At 34.6% G+C, this 19,018-nt stretch overlaps 2 protein-coding genes across 2 annotated transcripts in view; one reads left to right on the top strand and one right to left on the bottom strand.

Moving 5' to 3' along the window:
• The first annotated feature begins 1,567 nt into the window (after window positions 1–1,567).
• Window positions 1,568–7,664, top strand: LOC116168999 (putative protein kinase C delta type homolog). Its single transcript, XM_031485031.1, has 5 exons — window positions 1,568–1,663; window positions 3,105–3,269; window positions 3,316–3,504; window positions 7,108–7,248; window positions 7,303–7,664. Exons 1-5 carry the CDS (start codon window positions 1,568–1,570, stop codon window positions 7,450–7,452), a joined length of 741 nt encoding a protein of 246 aa, XP_031340891.1. The 3' UTR covers window positions 7,453–7,664.
• The window catches only part of LOC116169437 (sodium channel protein Nach-like), an 85,556-nt gene continuing 74,177 nt past the window's right edge, over window positions 7,640–19,018 (bottom strand). The window contains exons 4-10 of the mRNA XM_031485521.1: window positions 18,363–18,513; window positions 18,174–18,319; window positions 18,016–18,124; window positions 17,518–17,933; window positions 17,346–17,455; window positions 7,982–8,253; window positions 7,640–7,937 (exon numbers count right to left, since the gene is read on the bottom strand). Coding sequence (XP_031341381.1) covers window positions 7,854–7,937; window positions 7,982–8,253; window positions 17,346–17,455; window positions 17,518–17,933; window positions 18,016–18,124; window positions 18,174–18,319; window positions 18,363–18,513 — 1,288 coding nt within the window. The 3' untranslated portion in view covers window positions 7,640–7,853. The remainder of the gene's footprint in view (window positions 7,938–7,981; window positions 8,254–17,345; window positions 17,456–17,517; window positions 17,934–18,015; window positions 18,125–18,173; window positions 18,320–18,362; window positions 18,514–19,018) is intronic.

Consider the following 19,018-nt stretch of genomic DNA (forward strand, 5'->3'; position numbering starts at 1 on the left):
GTATAGAACGAATGAATTTGATTTCAATCACAATCAGCCATGCCATAACAAATAATTTAGGCCAAAATTCAAGGTTGATTCCTAAACGAATCAAGTGCTTAGTATCACTAATTTTGTAATTTTTTTCTCTATCAAGTGACGTAAAAATCCAATATGGCGCCCATAAGAAAGAAGAAAGTTACTGTGATTTACTCGAAATCCACGTCATAACAATTTTATTTTAGCACATCAGAAAACTGAGAAAAAATTAAAATTAACTATTAAAATTAGTCAGCATAAAATTCTGTATAACTTTGCCCAATTAAGCGATTTTGCATCTCCTACGGTTTACGAGATCCCCATACCCCAATATTACATAATGATCGTCCAAACATCAACATTTAGAAAAATGCGCAAAAAATTACCGCCCACAGAGAGAAGGAAGGGTATTCTAAAATGTGTCATTTTTCCTATAACGTAATTTAAAGTTTTAGGCGCTAGCACGATATTAGAGAGGAATTTTTCCGAAAACGGCGTCTAAAATTTAATTTTAATTATTTATGTGAAATTTGTTTTGTTTCGCTGTTGTATTTCTTTAATATGCTTAAATCATTGGAGGAACTTTGCACCCCTCCCTCTTATTGTTATATCTGATAAGCAAAAGTTGTGAAGTGGATTATTCATTTCAAGTATTAATTTGATGGCGGTTTAAAATGTTCAACAATAAAACAAAAATGACTCATCATAAAGCCAACGTTTTGAAGTTTTGATGATGACAAATTGAGAACGCAGTTGAATGTTTTTAATTTATTGGATAAGGGCGCAGTCAATTGTTTCAACTAATCAACAAGCGATCATGATGGGTATCTAGAGTGCCATGTCGAAATAAACCTGGCAATGTTTTTCATAAGATCTTATGCAAAGTATTGCATTGCTGAAATGAAATTCATGGCGCGCAAAATAATCCTGTACAACTCTTGGGACCCTGTATATCAAAATTCTAAGATTTGTAATTTGAGTCACCGCGAATTGAAAGGTTAATTATTCGTCCCGTTAATTAGACCAAATCAAATAGTTGTCGGTTTACAAGTAAACAAGCAAAGTAGTACTAAGTTTAATGAAAAAACTCACCCTTGGTGTTTTTTTAGTACGCATACCAAAATCTATGATCAAAACGCACCACCCGATTTGAACGCGAAACACAAACTACCTTTAAGAAACAGGTAAAATGTAATCTTTTGCGAGTGACGACACCGTTTCTCCGATAACACTGATGACCCCGGCCAATGGAAACTTGTTTTATTCGATTTTGTATTACATTTTTGGAAACCTACGTTCGCGATAACATATTTCAAGCAAAGTGAATCATTTTAATCTACTAAATGAAGCACTCGTCAAGTTGTTAAAATTACAACATTTTTGAAAATATCCCAATCCTTACCATAATACTGAATCAGCTAAAAAATATTTTATTTTATTTCTACATTTTTAAGTTCTCCTATTCCTGAACCCAAATTTGAACCAGCAATTCACTGATGTACGAAATTTAGTTGATTTTTGATATTTGTATTTTGTAAGTTTCTAGATTATGCCATTAGAAAGATGTTCGGCGAAAGTATTTGATCCCAACAGCAAATATGACGTTCAAAAAATTGAGAGTAAAATATCAAAAGATCTCAGTATAGTCAGTACAACACTATACAGGGTCAGGGACAATATTAGCATTGTAGGAAAGTAGAAAAGATACGTTTAAAAAATGTACACACAAAGGTTCTCGACCACAAACTACTCTTTTTTTTAAAATAATGACAGTTTTCTAATACTTCCAACCGGAAGTAGGTATCCAGTTCCTTATATTAATTGGAAACCCTCAGCATTCCCTCAGTTTTTATTTCACATTTAGATTCTTGTTTGAAAATTAATGTCAGTTTACCAGACAATATCTATGACCATCTCTGTTTTAGAGATATTTATTTGTATTTGAAGAAAAAAATTGACAGTTAAAGCGGGGGCTTTGAAGCTTTGTATATCTTAGTGACTATTAGACGTAAAACAATAACATTTTGGGTAAATAAAAATGCTGGTTATTCGAATGATTTTTCACGGATATTCACAATGTTTTTAGTTTTTTTTAAAAGATCAACTGGTTTTTTTCAATTGGAATGTCCCTTTTTTTAATTTCAGGTAGTAATTCTAGAGAAAATTTCGATTCGATTGATATGACATTGTCCTATCCCTAAAATTGGTGGTTTTCAAGTTATTTACATTGTTCTTCATAAAGTAATTTTTAAAACAAATCATGGTCTGTAACTACAAATCACTGGCAGATAGAATTTTTACGTTTGTGTGGACTTAAGTGTCCCTGGTGGTATGGTGAGTAAAAAAACAGAATCATAAATTGGAAGATCATTTGATATTAGAAAGGTTAATAATATGATGAGCATCAACAGTGAAGTTTAGCAGCTCAACTTGAGCATTAAGACGAAAAGTGCGCATAAAAATTCGTTTCCATCATAATAAGGCTCGACCATACGTTGACAATTATACACATAGGTAATCATCAGTCATCTACCTACTGATCAGTGTCAAAAAGTGGATGCTTTCTAAAAGCAGCGATTCCTTTGCTTAAGGAATCGATCGAGGGTGATTTAAAACATGCCTCTTGTTCTTTTTACTTCATAAAAAATTGGTTCGAAAATTGCGAATAATTATGAGTCGTAGGTACCTCTACACTTGTAAAGAAATCTGTCAGACCTATAATTACGCATCTAGACGTTACTTTCGTATGCAAAAAATCCTAATTAGGTACAATTCAATAAATGCATTGAACTGAAACCGCCAATCTTTATTAATTATTAGCAAAGCTAGAAATCAATGACATAAAGCTTGTGAAAATCGTACAAACTCTTATAATTAGGTTTTCATCGCAGTTTCGTTTGGGGAAAACATTTCTTTATGTTTAAGCTATAATTCCTCAGAACTGAGAAATTCATGTTGTTTTGCATGTAAAAGCGCTTTGAAAATTAAAATAGTGGGAGTGTTTTACCCTTTTTCACCCAAGTCAAGTGCGCGCATTTCAAATTTACCCCACAATCGCAGAATAGTAAATTCGGTCGCTTTTTAAGAGTCCTCAAATACGAATTTGTTACAGAGACCTAAAGCTCGACAACATTCTACTCGATTTTGACGGGCATGTTCGAATAGCCGATTTTGGAATGTGCAAATTGCAAATATTCTTGGACAGGATGGCAGACACTTTCTGTGGCACACCGGATTACATGGCCCCCGAAGTAAGTTTTCTATATTCTTTAATCGATAATAATTAATTATTCGTAGATTATTAAAGGGCAGCATTACAATCAGTGCGTGGACTGGTGGTCGTACGGCGTACTTTTATACGAGATGCTAATTGGACAGTCGCCCTTCAGCGGATGTGATGAGGATGAACTATTTTGGTCGATTTGCAACGAGAAACCGCTAATTCCTAGATACTTGAGTACTGAAGCAAATTCTATAATTTTATTGGTAAGTATAATTTGGAAAGTTCAGGAATAGCGTTTAACTTATCTGTTTATCTGTCTATATGCCGGACACTTCATCCGAATTGGATTTAAATTTACTTCTCAGCTTCGGCATAGTTGGGTGGCCATAATTAATAAATCGCAAGTCTAACGGCATTTAATGAGCCATTTTGGAAACGTGCGTTTATAAGGGTAAAAATGTCTGCTGAACCCGAATTCGGATGTTGCCAAGCTGATTTTTGGCTGATTTCAAAATGGCGGCCAATATGGCGGCCAAATATATAAATTTTTATGCCAGACGCATTTTACATAGTTTTTCGGATTGAGGTGTTAAAAAAACATACCTACAGGAGGCACAGAAAATTGCAAAACTTATATATTGGGTACATTGTACAGACAACACGGTAACAATATAGAGATAATTCTGACGGTAAATGTATTACCTATATTTCGTTCAAAAATTTTAACGGAACTTAAATTTCTTCATGATTCTGCTCATTTTTTTTACGATTGAAGCAGTCGCCAAGACACTTGTAGATATTTGTGCACTTTTAGTTCATAGCATATTTTATTTAAAGCCAAGTTTTTAGGAGGACTAGTCTGATCATTCGATTCTTCAGTGTCCCTTATCGCATTTGCGAAACAATATGTATGGTACAAAATGTCCCCGGCTACAGCATCATGAGAAGATGCAACTCTACGCCCTTCGGTACCTACTGCACCCACTGGAAATGTAAATTTCCATAAGAGCGCCCGCCTAAAAAACTCAAGTTGTTTTTGAAAAATAAAATTTTATATTAATAATATATAAATGTTATATTTTATAAATTTAGACCTTTATCTACAAAATGTTCGGAATATTTTTTTAAAAAAGTTTATAGCAACTGAATACCGGCTGTTTAAAGATTAGATATTTTGCACCGATTATTGCGCTAACCTGTTTTATTGTTTTGCTCTCAATCAAGACGATTTATGGAAAAAGTAAACCGACAGTTTTCTAAATAAGTTACTTCTGAACATTACTCCCAAAAATGTAATCATATTTTTTGTATATAAAGTCTGTATCTTGGCGGGCGGTAAATAAACAATTCGAGTGTAGCAAGTGGCGCCGCTGCACTGTGTCGGTGGGAACCGAGGGGTAAACCACCTAGTTAATTCGGTGTACAAATAGTACTTAATGAATCAAAATTAACTTTTAATGTAGTTAATATATTCTGTAAATGCAGTTAATTTCAAGTTAATTCAGTTAATGTAATTTAATGTGGTTAATGCTATCTTAATGTAATTAATTTACATTTAATGCCATTTAATACCACAGACAACATATACTAGTCTGTGTTAATACTACTTGAAATACTACTATAGGTAGTGGCTACAGCATGTGAAAAACCAAATTTTGAACCTGGTGTTAGATTTGCTTTTATTCCAAGTGCCTATGTATCAAGTTTTATTTAAATACTTTCATAAATAAAAAAGTTTGCAATTCAAAAAGGGCACTGTGAATGTAAAATTGATTAGGTCCAACTTTTGGCGTTGCGTATTATATGGCTAAAACTATGCCCTCGACTATGCCCATATTGAATTTCATGCAATTCGGTTTATAACTAACGGAGATGTCAAAAGGGCCATCTTTATTTTTTTACGTACATTGCCAATTCACGAACTCCGATCTATAACTCTAATAAAGAATCCAAATGCAAAATTTCATCATAATCGGCGGTCTATTCGTTTTCGAGGAATCGTGCTAATGAACAGATCTCGGGACAGATGGATAGGCACCGCAAAATTATAAACTCTCTAGGTCCTAGGAGATCGTCAATAATTTGAAAACGTTGGGTATTTAAAATATTTTTGCTATATGGTTTTATAAAGAATTTAATAACCTGTCATATTATGTAATAATACACAGGGTGTTCCATATCAAAGTCACATTTTTGTTATCATCTGAAAAATGCGATATGGTTTTGTTTTTTTAATTGCAGATTTGAATTCATTGGAAAAAATACGCAATTTTTATTTATATATATAGTTGGAAAAAACTTAAATATTTACCAACGGTTATTAAAAAGCACTAAATTTAATAACAAACAAAATTTGCCGAGGAAAATGTAAAACCCTAATTTAAATTAATTCACAGCTTTTTTGGGACACTCTGTATATCACCACAGGATATATTTTCCTACATTTTCCGAACTAGCTATGAAGTTAATTAACCAACTCTTACGTATATATAAGTAATAAATTATGGAAAACAATTTAATACTAAATAGTACACAATACAATAGTACAAATATATATAGTTGGAAAAAACTTAAATAGGTTATTAAAAAGCACTAAATTTAATAACAAACAAAATTTGCCGAGGAAAATGTAAAACCCTAATTTAAATTAATTCACAGCTTTTTTGGGACACTCTGTATATCACCACAGGATATATTTTCCTACATTTTCCGAACTAGCTATGAAGTTAATTAACCAACTCTTACGTATATATAAGTAATAAATTATGGAAAACAATTTAATACTAAATAGTACACAATACAATAGATAGTGGCGCCATCGTGCTGTATTTGTGAACTAGTGCAAAATTCGGCCTGGCAACATCCAGAATCGGATTCAGCACATTTTTTTACATCTAAAAAACCATGTGGCCAAAATGGCTCATAAAATGCCGTTAGAACTAAGAAACAGAGTCGTTTTTCGATTTGGCCACTTAACTAGCACCTTTATTCTGATCAGTCAAATCATGCTTTCATTTCTGTCTATAATTCAAAAAAGTATTTCTACTTCTTCTTGTCTAAATGATATCAGAAATCAAAAAGTTGAGTACTTTCATTGTGATTAAAAAGACAGAATAGCAATTTTCCATGCGTTTTGGGACGCTACATTATAGTTTGAATTTGTCACAAAAAATGGCAGTTATGGATCCTACCCAAACAAAATTATGATATTGCCCGCCGGACAGACAGACAAACAAAGCGCCTATAATAGTGGCTTACATATAGGATATAGGATGCGTTAAAATACTTTCGAATATCAAGTGTCAATTGTCAACAGTATCGCGGAACCATTGTTTTTAACATTGGAAATGTTTATGATTTCATAATATGGGTACAAAGTTACAAGTTTCGTTCAGTAGGAAAAGATAACTGTGATTGTATCGTACCCAGCCGTGATCGGTTGTTAAGGAAAAGTCGCGGATACGAGACTTAATAAATCTCTGCAAACGCCCTTCCTTCACGTTCCCTTCACTAGTCGAACGAATGAGGTATTTGAAAACATCAAACACTCCACCCTTCAATCACTCGGGAATGAATCCGAGATGCATTTGTTTAGTCGCCTCTTACGACACGCAGTGCCCTCTGCGGTAGGGTTATTCTTTCCCGCCCCTACACGGGTAACGGGGGTAGGGAGATAGGGAAAGCTTGAGTGGTAAATGTAGGTAGATACCTAACCTACTGTCTGTAGTTGACGATAGTAACTATAAGTATTAGGATTGCGATTTGCCATTAACGAAGTTTCAACTACTTAGTTTATTGAAACCAATGTGTAACATTTACATGTGACAGTTTAGTATGTACTAATAAACCACCTATTTTTCTTGCAGCTGTTAGAAAAAGATGCGAACAAGAGACTAGGTAACAAAATGTGTCCATCCGGCGACATCCAAGACCAACCATTCTTCAAACCAATCAGTTGGGAACGACTTGAAGCGCGATTGCTCGATCCGCCCTTCAAACCGAAACTGGTAAGTGTATCCCATCGCTCAACTCGAACACGTCCCCTCATCCTTCTGTTCCAGCTTCATCCACTCGACACGCAGTACTTCGACAAAAACTTCACCGTCGAAAAGGCCAAACTAACGCCGATCGATAAGAACATCCTGCAGTCCATGGATCAAAGCCAATTTCAAGGTTTCAGCTACACTAATCCTAACGCTACCGATAAGTAAAATGAGGAATCTCTGACAGCGGTGCCAAGTATTTTCCTGAAGTTGGTATACTTACCGATGATAGGTTGAAACCCTGTTTCGTGGAATCTCAAGATGTGCGTGGTTTGCGAAAAATCTAATAATTACCCGTGCAATTTCTATTTAAACAAACGACGCTAGACTTCCTAATAATATTAATTTTGCCTAGTTTTATATTACTTATACTGAATGAAGTACTGTCCAAGTACAATGAACTGATTATGCCGTACCTACAAGAAGTGAGAGGGATCTATGTTCTTTAGACAGCTTGATAGTTAATTAGCTCCTTCTGTTTCTAGATTGTAAATAGCGAAGAAGTATGAATTACACACACAATTTAACAACTTGTACTTAAACTTTTGTCAATAAATTCATTTAGAAGTTTACGGTAGAAATTCAATGCCGAAAGGCGCCTGGATACCTTTTCCCGGTTTCTTAATGCTTTCCCTCTTGATAGGCTGAACCTTCTGGAAAAGATTTAATTTCTTTGCCAATATTAAGATTATCCTACCTGCTTTGTGTACAGCTTCAAATTATTGCCATAGTGGTTTCCGGCCACAATGCCGATTCCGCTACTAGGCGATGGCGGTTTTACAAAGTAAGGGATTAAGCTTAAATCATAATTAGGCTTGGGTTTAACTATCTCTTGTCTCTGAAGTCTTTCTAATTCTCTCGGCTCACGGTAAATCATGCAGCAAGCTCGCATGGTGAAGTAGTAAATAAGTTCAACGCCGGATAATAAACTGAAGCCCAAGAAGAGCCCCGCGATGCCGCCGAAAGACACTGAAACGTTTATTAATTATATTATAATTAAATCACACTCGACTAGGTAAAACAGCTTGTGCGAACTTTCTACTATTAATAACAATTATTTATGTTTTTGTACGGCACGTGCGTAAAATTGCGTTTCTAGTTAACACAGAATGTGGTTTAATAAAGAAGAAAATTTGTGCTCGCATAAGGCGCCGAAAACATCAACTTTCTTTGGATCCATAAATACTATTCTTTAACGGAAATAACAAACGTTTCCTAAACTGTTTCTCGTGACTCTTTGTGATTTAAACTAATTACTTCTGCCATTTCACATCCGAGTGTAACCTGAATATACCTAGAAAGACTTGTAACGCGAGGCTAATAAGTCAAATACAGCTTTCATTAATTTAATGAAACGTGGAACAAGGAATGAGCTAATAAGTGATAATTTGGTTAATTATCGGTCTCTTGGTGAAAATCCCTTTTCTGCGAATTTCTGGCTGCGATTTTTCTTACGCAACATGTTTTAGGATTGTATGCATATAAACCAATATGCGGTGAAGCATCAATCTACTTCACAGTATACTAAACCCCACTGTATAGGTAAGTATTAGCGGCTCAACAAGTTTGAAAATGTGGAAAATACATTTTTCGGGAGAGGCTTGTTCCAGTTCGTTATTGAAACATGGTTATTTACATAAAAGTCACGAAAGTGACACATTACTAGCGAGGAAATATTGAAGTACGAGGCTGCTCTGGGGCCGAGTACTTTAATTTACGAGTATTCACGTTGCAAATTGCAACAAAGAGGATGTTAGTTTATCAAAGAATGTGAAATGTTCAAATAAATTTCTCTTTATGTTATTAAATTTAATTGGAATTTATTCTCACGTGGGAATTAATTTAAAAGTTCATGCTCCAAATATAAAAAAATAAAAAGGTTAAAAGACTCTCCGGACATGAAGTTTTGTCATTAATATATTTGAGATTAGTATAATGACAGATAACTGGGGAATATAAGTAATGAGATTAAGAAAAAGGACTTTTAAAGTTAAGTATAGTAAAAAATGGCAGTGGCGAAGGTATTAATGGTTTGTTACAATATTGTTATGTAGAGGTCAGTGCATATATTTATTTTGAGAACGGAAAACGTATTATATTAAATAGATTTTTGCTTTTTAAGGAAAGAAATACTCCTTGTACACCCTTCTATCTCGATAATAAGTATATATCTTATTAGGTAGTGGCGAATTATTATTGGTGCATCCTTAAGAGTGTTGAAGTAATTTTGAAGTCAGCACCTTATGGGAGACCTACAGCACAAACAGCGTCGATGGGTCATTTATGTTAATTTTTCTTTGAATCCCCGTAATGAATCAATTTGTGTTCTTCGAGATTACACCAATGTTAATTTTCTTTGAGTTTTGAAGGCCATTAATGAGTACTGAATTGATTTCGGATTGCAACACGTTAATTAACGCAGTCGATCGTGGATCGGAAGACAAATATGTTTTGGCTCCTCAAGCCATCGTCATTTCAAACCGAGTGTTTTTTTCTTTGTTTTATAGTGAATTGCTGGAAGCTCTATTCCTATGCTGGCAATTTCTTCATTAAAGGTAAGATGGAAATTGGTTTCTAGTCTATAACTTTTTATTGAGAAGTCTGATCGAAAAAGTACGAATTGTTTTGGATTCTAGGCACCAAAATTAATAAGAAAAAGTGTTTTCCCGAGAAATTTTGGTGCAGTCGATTTTTGGTAAAAAAGGAAGGTTATACACTGCCTTTTTTTGAGCCCCGAAAAAAAATTGTCTCAGATCGACCCGGAAAAAAATTTTCTTATAGAATGTGGCCTGTAGAATTCATAATTTCAAACAGTTCCAAGATTGGGCTACTAGTTCAAAAGTTACAGCCCTTTGAATTTTCTTTCGAAATTGGTTTCTAGTCTATAACTTTTGATCGAGAAGTCTGATCGAAAAAGTACGAATTGTTTTGGATTCTACGCACCAAAATTAATAAGAAAAAGTGTTTTTCCGAGAAATTTTGGTGCAGTCGATTTTTGGTAAAAAAGGAAGGTTATACACTGCCTTTTTTTGAGGCCCTCAAAAAAATTGTCTCAGATCGACCCGGAAAAAATTTTTCTTATAGAATGTGGCCTGTAGAATCCATAATTTCAAACAGTTCCAAGATTGGGCTACTAGTTCAAAAGTTACAGCCCTTTGAATTTTCTTTCGAAATTGGTTTCTAGTCTATAACTTTTGATCGAGAAGTCTGATCGAAAAAGTAGGAATTGTTTTGGATTCTACGCACCAAAATTAATAAGAAAAAGTGTTTTCCCGAGAAATTTTGGTGCAGTCGATTTTTGGTAAAAAAGGAAGGTTACACTGCCTTCTTTTGAGGCCCTCAAAAAAAATTGTCTCAGTTCGACACGGAAAAAAACTTTTCTTATAGAATGTGGCCTGTAGAATTCATAATTTCAAACTGTTCCAAGATTGGGCTACTAGTTCAAAAGTTACAGCCCTTTGAATTTTCTTTCGAAATTGGTTTCTAGTAGGGAATGCAATCCCGCAGCAAAATCTCAATCCCGGTATTTGCGGGATTGTTAGATGTTAATCCCGCGGGATCCCGGAATTTGTGGGATCTCGCAAAACTTTAAATAAATTGGCAAATAAGCAATTCTGTGCGGTTAACTTCTGTATTAAAATAAATCGCTAATTATCACAATATTTAACAAAAAAGTACCTTCAGCCTAACTTAGAACTCAAAAAAACCTTATCTGTAAAGCACAAAAAGTCTTCTAAAGTGCCTCAAAAATCATCGCCGTTATCAGTTTCATTAACAAAGTAAACAGAGTCGTCCCCTTGGTCGACAAATTCCTCATTCCCGCAAATCCCGCGGGATCCCGCTCCATTTATGTGAGGGATTAATCCCGCAAAAATGCTGTGGGATCCCGCAATCCCGGTTTTGCATTCCCTAGTGCGGACAGTAAAATCGTGACGGAGACCTCTTTTGGCCGCTCTATTGAATATTATACTATGCTCTAAAGTATTTATTGAGACATTACAATGCTGAAAGGAAAGTTAACAATATCTACGGCACTAAAATTATTGAGCCCTATCTTGAGAACACTCGCCTCTGCAGTAGCACATATCGGTGCAGGTCACATCGGACTTGACAACGCTGCACCTTTGTGTGCAACCTTTCTTACATCCACATTTTACTAAGATTACAAAAGCTTCTGGAACTGGAGGTTTTAAAGTCCAGACAGGCTCCCATTCTTGATCTTCACTCAGTTTCTCCAACCCTAATCACATGGATCCGGAAGTTGCTGTTGCGCCAGGAGGCAATGTCCCCATACATGTCCTGCGAATGTATGTAGATTAAGTTTGTTTGTTGAATATGGATTCAATTGTAAATTCATCTATTCGCCTACTTACCGCCTTTCTTAAGAAAGGTTGCACACAAATATGCAGCTGTGCCAAGTCCGACATGCCCTGCACCGAATTGTGCGCCTGCGGAGGCGAGTGTTCTCAAGATAGGGTTCAATAATTTTAGTGTCATAGTTATCGTTAACTTTCCTTTCAGCATTTTAATGTCTCAATAAATACTTTAGAGCATAGTTAACTATATAATATTCAATAGAGCAACCAAAAGAGGTCTCCGTCACGATTTTACTGCCCGCACTGTTAAAAGCGCCTTAAAAATAGGTAAACCACGTAAAATACCCTACATAAATTCTCCCTGGGTATTTGACAATTCCCTTCAACCTTCCTAGATGTAAGAAAGTACAGTGTGAGCAACAATGATTGAAGCGTGCGTCATCACCGCTTGTTCCGATTAATATCAAAACTACCTTCTTTGTATGGAGTTGTATACGAAAATGACGTTCTGCGCTGTCACAGTGACGTGCGTCTATTCGTATTTCGTATCTTGTATCAAATCAGCATATGCTATGAGCGGCACATTGCCAATTTAGCTGAAGCGGCACGCTTCAATCTTTGTTGCTCACTCTGTACAAAACAAACCCTGGATATACATTTTTGACCCATTTAATAATAATAATAATATTTATTCGTCATGCTATACCATCTGGTTTACGACACGTCCAGTTCTACATACAAACATAATATAAAATACACAATAAAATTACCGATGGACCAAACAATATAATATGTGACTAACTAAACGTAAAACATCTAACATCTAGGAACAAACAGTCATCTTAGTGTTTAAATATTCGCGCACGGAGGAGAAACAATGTTCAAGCATGTGCTTCTTAACATTCTTTTTAAAATTAATGTAGTTAAGCGCTTTTGTAGATTCGGGAAGAATATTGTAAAACTCTACACGTAGACTATTTTTTTTTGATATCTCTAATCTGCAATATGGTGTCCTAATATTTTTTGCTCCACGGGTATTGTAAGAGTGAGCAAGGTCGTTTGTAACAAATTTAGCTTTATTTTTATGAATTTCCAATAGTGTCACGAAAATGAATATGGATGGTAATGGCATAATGCGCAATTGCTTAAAGTTTTTATGGGCGGGTATTGAAATGCTACCTTGCACTTAAGAAACCCGCTATAGCAAGTGCCGTCCGGGGTTGCGGGGGTGGCGGCATAGCTGAAATTGAACCTTAGGGTGTCTAGAATATCCTCTGAAAGTTTTATAAAGTTATCACAAAATGCAAGGTTGAAACCTATAACCCCCGCACTATATAGAAGATTTGATATGAAATCTAAAAACATGTAAAAGAGGTCTGAAGCGATTCTAGATTACACAGATAGTCAAAGATTATATGAGAATTTTAAAATCCTACGATGATACTAAGGATCTGAGAAGAATTCAATACGACTCCAAAAAGATTGTAAGATTGTATGGCCATTATAAGGATTTTATAATAATAATAGTTATTAAGTCATGGTGTGGGCATACTTATTCTAGTCAAGCTTATAGGCGAGTCTAATATTTCTGAAGATTATAAAAGTTCCAAAGATTCTGAGAAATGTTTGTGGAAATTCAATCAAGATTCCGTCGAGATCCTAATGACATTCTAAAAATTCCAAATATCTGAAAGTTCTAAAGATTGTAAGGAAAGTTCTAAAAATATTTTACCATGTTAAGATGTTATGAGGATTTTTCGAGGGATTTTTATACGTTTCTACTAATATTTTAAGGATTATAATGGTTCAAAAGGATGTAGAGGTTTTGAGGATTCTAAAAACGTAACAAAGGATTCTGAAAAGACATATAGTGAGAAGATTTTAGCTGTTTATTCATTTAATTCAAGTAGTATGTCTCTATTGTATAAATTGGCTAGTCGAGGCGAGGCGGCTGCCGAAGCCGAAGTTGCGTCCCCTATTGTACGAGTATTAAAAGAAATACAATAAGGGACATGGCTGTTTTAAAATTATGGGAAGATTCTACCAAGACTCTGAAGATTACAAAGTGATTCCAAGAAGCGATCTTCACCTATATCGGCCATTCTTTTAGATTTTGACCTGTAGAATCCAAATCGGCCAGAAAATTGAAAATCGTACTTGTGCGTATAGCGATTTTTGCGTTTTTTTTTCATTGCAATACGGTTTGTTACTTATACTTCAACAAGACGATAAGAAAGTTCTATAACGATTTTTAGGATTTTGTAGTATATGCAAGAAGAGTGTGATTGAAAAAAAATGTATGATGTTCTGAAACCTTGAAGATTGCCAAAATTTTTAACGAACTTTTCAATTAATAGTAAATACTAAATTCATGTGAGAAATTGCAGGATCTCAGCAGTTTTTTGTAAGTGCGAAGGAGATTATTCCTGCGATTTTCACTTATAATTGCACAAGAGGTTTGTATGTTACAGAGTAAATTTGGGTTGTTAAGGTAATGAAAATCTGTTGCCTAGCAATTAGACGAGAAAAACTGTCAACGAATAGAAATGCGACACTTTCTTCTCAAGTTTTACACATAATTTTTTTCTGAAACTACAATCAAAATTGAAAAATTATCGTATACAATAAGGAAGTTTGACACATACCAAGCTAGATACGGGTATGTTGCAATTTTAAATGTCATATTAACATTAACGCAGCAATTGTTTTTCACTTTCCTCACTAGAGAGGAAAATCATATTTTCTTCGACCTTTTTAGAGACGAAAGTAGTTTATACAGTGTGTCCCAGATCGCGTGGGATTGCATGGGTAACTTTGTTATTATTAAAGATAGAGAATTGGTTAAATGGGCAATGTTTTGCAGTTTTGGATGCTTATTTAAAATTTCCTTATGGAAATTCAAAATGTCGCATAGGTTCGACGTAAATTAAAAAAAACTAAAATTGGTCATTTCCTTGAATGTCTTATATCATCGAAAGTATGAGAGATATAAAAAAAATTTTATATAAAAGTGACTGTCTTTGATACGCTTAATTTAGAATTGATGTCAACAAAAAAATTCAAGATGGCCACTTTTGAGGAACATTTACCAACTTCCTAAAGTTGAATGGGCGCCATATTGGATTTTTAGATTACTTGATAGATTATTTAATTCTCTTTTCAACGAGCTATTATAACATAAGATTGAAAATAAGATACCAGTTATATTAACGGTTTTTGTATTTTAATTAAGTAATCTGTGACGAATAAAAAAAACAAAACAAAATCTATTCGAGGCAACAAAACAATGAAAATAATTACACCAGATGTTTAAAATACTGGCCATTATTAGTGAAACACACTTCAAGACAGTTTAGTTTAGGCATAACGTGTTGCCATTGATGATTATTATTATTATTGTAGTGGTAGCTAGTTCCACTTTACTTTTATTTTTTAATTAAGTACTTACTTTTATAATTTAATGTACTGTACATAATTCGTGAATTGTGACCTGAGCAGCCAGCTTGTTGGTAGGTAGCATAAACCAACCCTATCTTCGAAACATACGTTGTCGAGAAAAATCCTTTAAGGAAGTTTATTGGAGAATTGCCATAAAATACATTAATTTAAACAAATATTATTTGATTTCGGCGTGAAACTACAACATGTAGGTTTTCCTGTGACGAGTACTTGTTCATTATGTCGATTTGAACACTCCGCAGTTAGAAAAATAAGATTCATCTGTCCATATACTCGGACTGGTAAAACTGTTAGTTTCGATATTCTTGCGGATAAACCGCCCTACTCACCTACAAAATGTGACCTGGGACAATGCATCAATGGTAATACATTGTGTAAAATAAAGCAAAGTGTCTTGAAATGTGTTAAACTGGATAATGGCATGACACTTTTTCGAGGGGATAGTTTGTAGTTATACCACCATTTTTAGGTATGTAAGTATGGATAATAAGATAGTCAATAAGTGATGTTATTAAAATCAAAATTTTTCTAGGACTACTAGATATAAAATTTTGGAGGGAGTTTTAATGCCCAAACCCCCTTCTCATGAGTGCGCCCCTGTTTTTTTAAACATCTGATGTAATAATTATTTACATTGTTTTGTTGGCTCGAATAGATTTTGTTTTGTTTTTTTTAATTCATCACAGCCTACTTGATTAAAATATAAAAACCGTTGATATATCTGGTATCTTATTTTCAATCTTATGTTATGATGGCTTGTTGAAAAGAGAATCAAAAAATCTATCATGTAATCTAAAAATCCGATATAGCGCCTATTTAACTTTAGGAAGTTGGTAAATGTTCCTCAAAGGTAGCCATCTTGAATTTTTTTTTGACATCAATTCTAAATGAAGCGTATCAAAGACAGTCACTTTTATATAAGCTTTTTTTATATCTCTTATACTTTCAATGATATAAGACATTAAAGGAAATGACCAATTTTAGTTTGTTTGAATTTACGTCGAACCTATGCGACATTTTGAATTTCCAAAAGGAAATTTTAAATAAGTATCTAAAACTGCAAAACATTGCCCATTTAACCAATTCTGTATCTTTAATAATAACAAAGTTACCCATGCAATCCCACGCGATCTGGGACACACTGTATAACTAGAGCGCAGTGTAATTTCGTGCATTGAGACTGAAGCTATTTTGATAAGGCGATGCCGAGTTAAAACATCAGTGAAATGCGCGAAATATATCTTCGCGCTAGTGTTTTATATACATTTTTTCTACAACTGAACTAATTATGCATCAAATTTGCTGTTTAGATACAACTTTGTCCGTGCGCGAAATACTTTTTTTCACTGTTTTCACGTTTTCGGTCACGTTTCTAGGATCAACAATACTTATTAATTAATCGTTTAGTTTAGACATTTAGTACTTCGTGCTATAAAATTCGTCAGAAAATGACAGGTTTTTTTGACAGTTGCAGAAAAACCTTATTTTCAAGTCTGCAGAATCTAAACAAAAAAGGAAACAGTATCAAATGGGTGAATTAACGGCGTTTTCAACTTGACGTTTCTTACCTTTAAATTATCAAAATCAAAATGTTTGTCAGCTAAAAAGTTGTCATAAAGTTATTTATCAAATGAAAATGTTGTAAAATTATTGGACATTACCTACCATTGAATAAGCATTTGTTCAATGGTAATACTATAATATATTAGAAAACTATATATTTTCTATGTAATTAGAAACCGAAAAAAACGAATGATTCGATTTAAAGAAAACTCAGAGCTACTTGGTGCGCCTTGCTATTTGAAATTTTAATAGTTTTTTAAAGACACTTAACCTAAGGGTTTTTGTGCATTGCTTTAGCGAATTCTTTCAATGTAAAATTATTGCTTGACAAAGACACTGACCCTAGGGTAGTAGTTATCACGAATTAACACATGAAAGATTTAAATCCTCAATGCAGAATACATATAAATTGTCTATACCTAATTTAAAGTTTGAGAAAAGTAAAGTGATGCGATTTTCTGATAATCAAAATCTTGACGGAGACATATAACCGATACAAACAGTTATATCTTATTGGCATATTATAGTATTCGTATGTGAGGCACAATACCACCAACTCTGTGCAAAAAGGCACATTTTGAAATAATGTCATTTTAGTGTTCAATGTGCCTATGAAACAAACAACGTGCGGTGCAAAGCGGGTTTCTAACAAAAGAATGAAAAATCTCAACTAAAAAGCGAAATAAGCAAAGGATTAGCCATAAAAAGTGATTCGGTCATTACCAAGTAAATCGACCCATCCGAAAAGAACTTCCCGTTTGTAACGAACCATTGGCCAAGAGACAAATTCAACTTCCAACTCTCTCCTCCTATTGTCTTCGCCGTCCTCGGTGCTGTAAACCGAACGTTATCCTAAGTGCCTATAGGTATTGATAAACAATAGTAAATCCCTTACTTATGCACAATAAACTTTTCTACGTCATATACCGTGTTGTAGCACCCCAACTTGCACGGGCATCTCTCGGTGGATTTTATATCGTTAATATTATCGGCGATACAAGCAAGTTCATTGATTTTACAATGCCTGAACTGGCCCATTTCTGCATAAAAGTGCGGCACGCACCCGCAAAACTTTTTTGCATTCTCCATTCGGCACTGTCGCGTGCAGGCAGTGTAAGTGTACATGTGATCGATCTTTAATTTAACCTCATCCGAAAATATACAGTGTCGTTGTCTGATTGACAATTGTCGCGTGTCGTCGGTGGTGTAAGTCTGTTTCATCGAGAACGCGACTTTGTCAACCTTGAAATTCCAAATGATCTGTGGTTGCATGTCTAAGCCAGGAATTTCGTTAGAGTCGTGTATATATACCTAAAAATGATTATTTGCACCCTGCACAACACATGCGTTACTCGTGTCTAATTTTATAAACACAAAAATAAAGGCGACTTACGGGGAACTTTATGTCCTCCTCGGTCTGCAAGACTTCGAATTTGAGCGACCACTTCATGTCGGTTTCTAGAATTTTTCGCAAATTCAATGGTGGCAATTCCTCATTGCTCCTAAAACACACTCACTTTTCTTCTTTTGTTAGTTTCCGCAGACTTTTACCATGGAACCTTCCGCTCGTAGTGTCTCGAGTTGAAAGTGTAGCACACTCCGTTTTCGGTGAAAATGGGAAAGAAACCCTCACAACAATCGTAGTATGCCGTCTTAAACTGGCATCGTTCGAATATTTTTTGACATGGAGTGATTAGCTACAACACTAATTAGATATGTCGGCGCATTACTTTAATTCACCTGAAATATTAGCTGCTTAATACTGGTAGTATTTGAAATGTAACCTTTGTTGGCAATTGATTTGAAGTTTACCATGGAGTCGGCCGACAATAAGGTTAATTGTCTTAAACTATTCGTCAATTCTTCCGCATTGCTCGCATTTGCAAAGTGTCTACAAAATGTCTCAAATAATTAGAAAGCAAGGACGCACAAATGGAGTATAATTTCTATAAAAATTATAGGCAGACTCCCTTGATGAATTTTTCTATTTAAAATCGAGAACGTGTGTGCGTAATTGAGTATTTCATCCCTTGGGGCATCACAAATTATTAAAATTGAAAAGTAACATATCACCGGAATGATAAAATCAATTAATAAACTGAAAGAAAGAGAAGCGCAAAAGACTTATAAACAGGTACCACGCACAAGAGATCGATTGAACAATTTTATCAACAGTTTATTGTCCACCACCCAACCAGGCACGATTCACGTCTTCCTCTGCTTACTTAAAACAACCGCCCCTCTCTCAGTTTCCACCTCTCCTCTACTTCGAAATTAAACACCTGTGTTATCTTATCGGTAAAATCAAGTTATCTTCAAAGTAATCAGCTTACGCAGCGATAACAAATTTCTTATCGCAACGACCGAATTTAAATGAGATAACTTTAACAAAACAT

This window comes from Photinus pyralis, unplaced genomic scaffold (assembly GCF_008802855.1).
Source record: "Photinus pyralis isolate 1611_PpyrPB1 unplaced genomic scaffold, Ppyr1.3 Ppyr1.4_LG4, whole genome shotgun sequence".
Taxonomy (NCBI): Eukaryota; Metazoa; Arthropoda; class Insecta; order Coleoptera; family Lampyridae; genus Photinus; species Photinus pyralis.

What these genes read in the sequence shown, in the direction of transcription:
- LOC116168999 (XM_031485031.1), top strand. Translation starts at nt 1,568, where the DNA reads ATGCCATTAGAAAGATGTTCGGCGAAAGTATTTGATCCCAACAGCAAA. An exon ending in TATCAAAAGATCTCAGTATA is followed by an intron (nt 1,664 to 3,104) that starts GTCAGTACAACA and finishes TCGCTTTTTAAG; the next exon opens with AGTCCTCAAATACGAATTTG. An exon ending in CAAATTCTATAATTTTATTG is followed by an intron (nt 3,505 to 7,107) that starts GTAAGTATAATT and finishes TTTTTCTTGCAG; the next exon opens with CTGTTAGAAAAAGATGCGAA.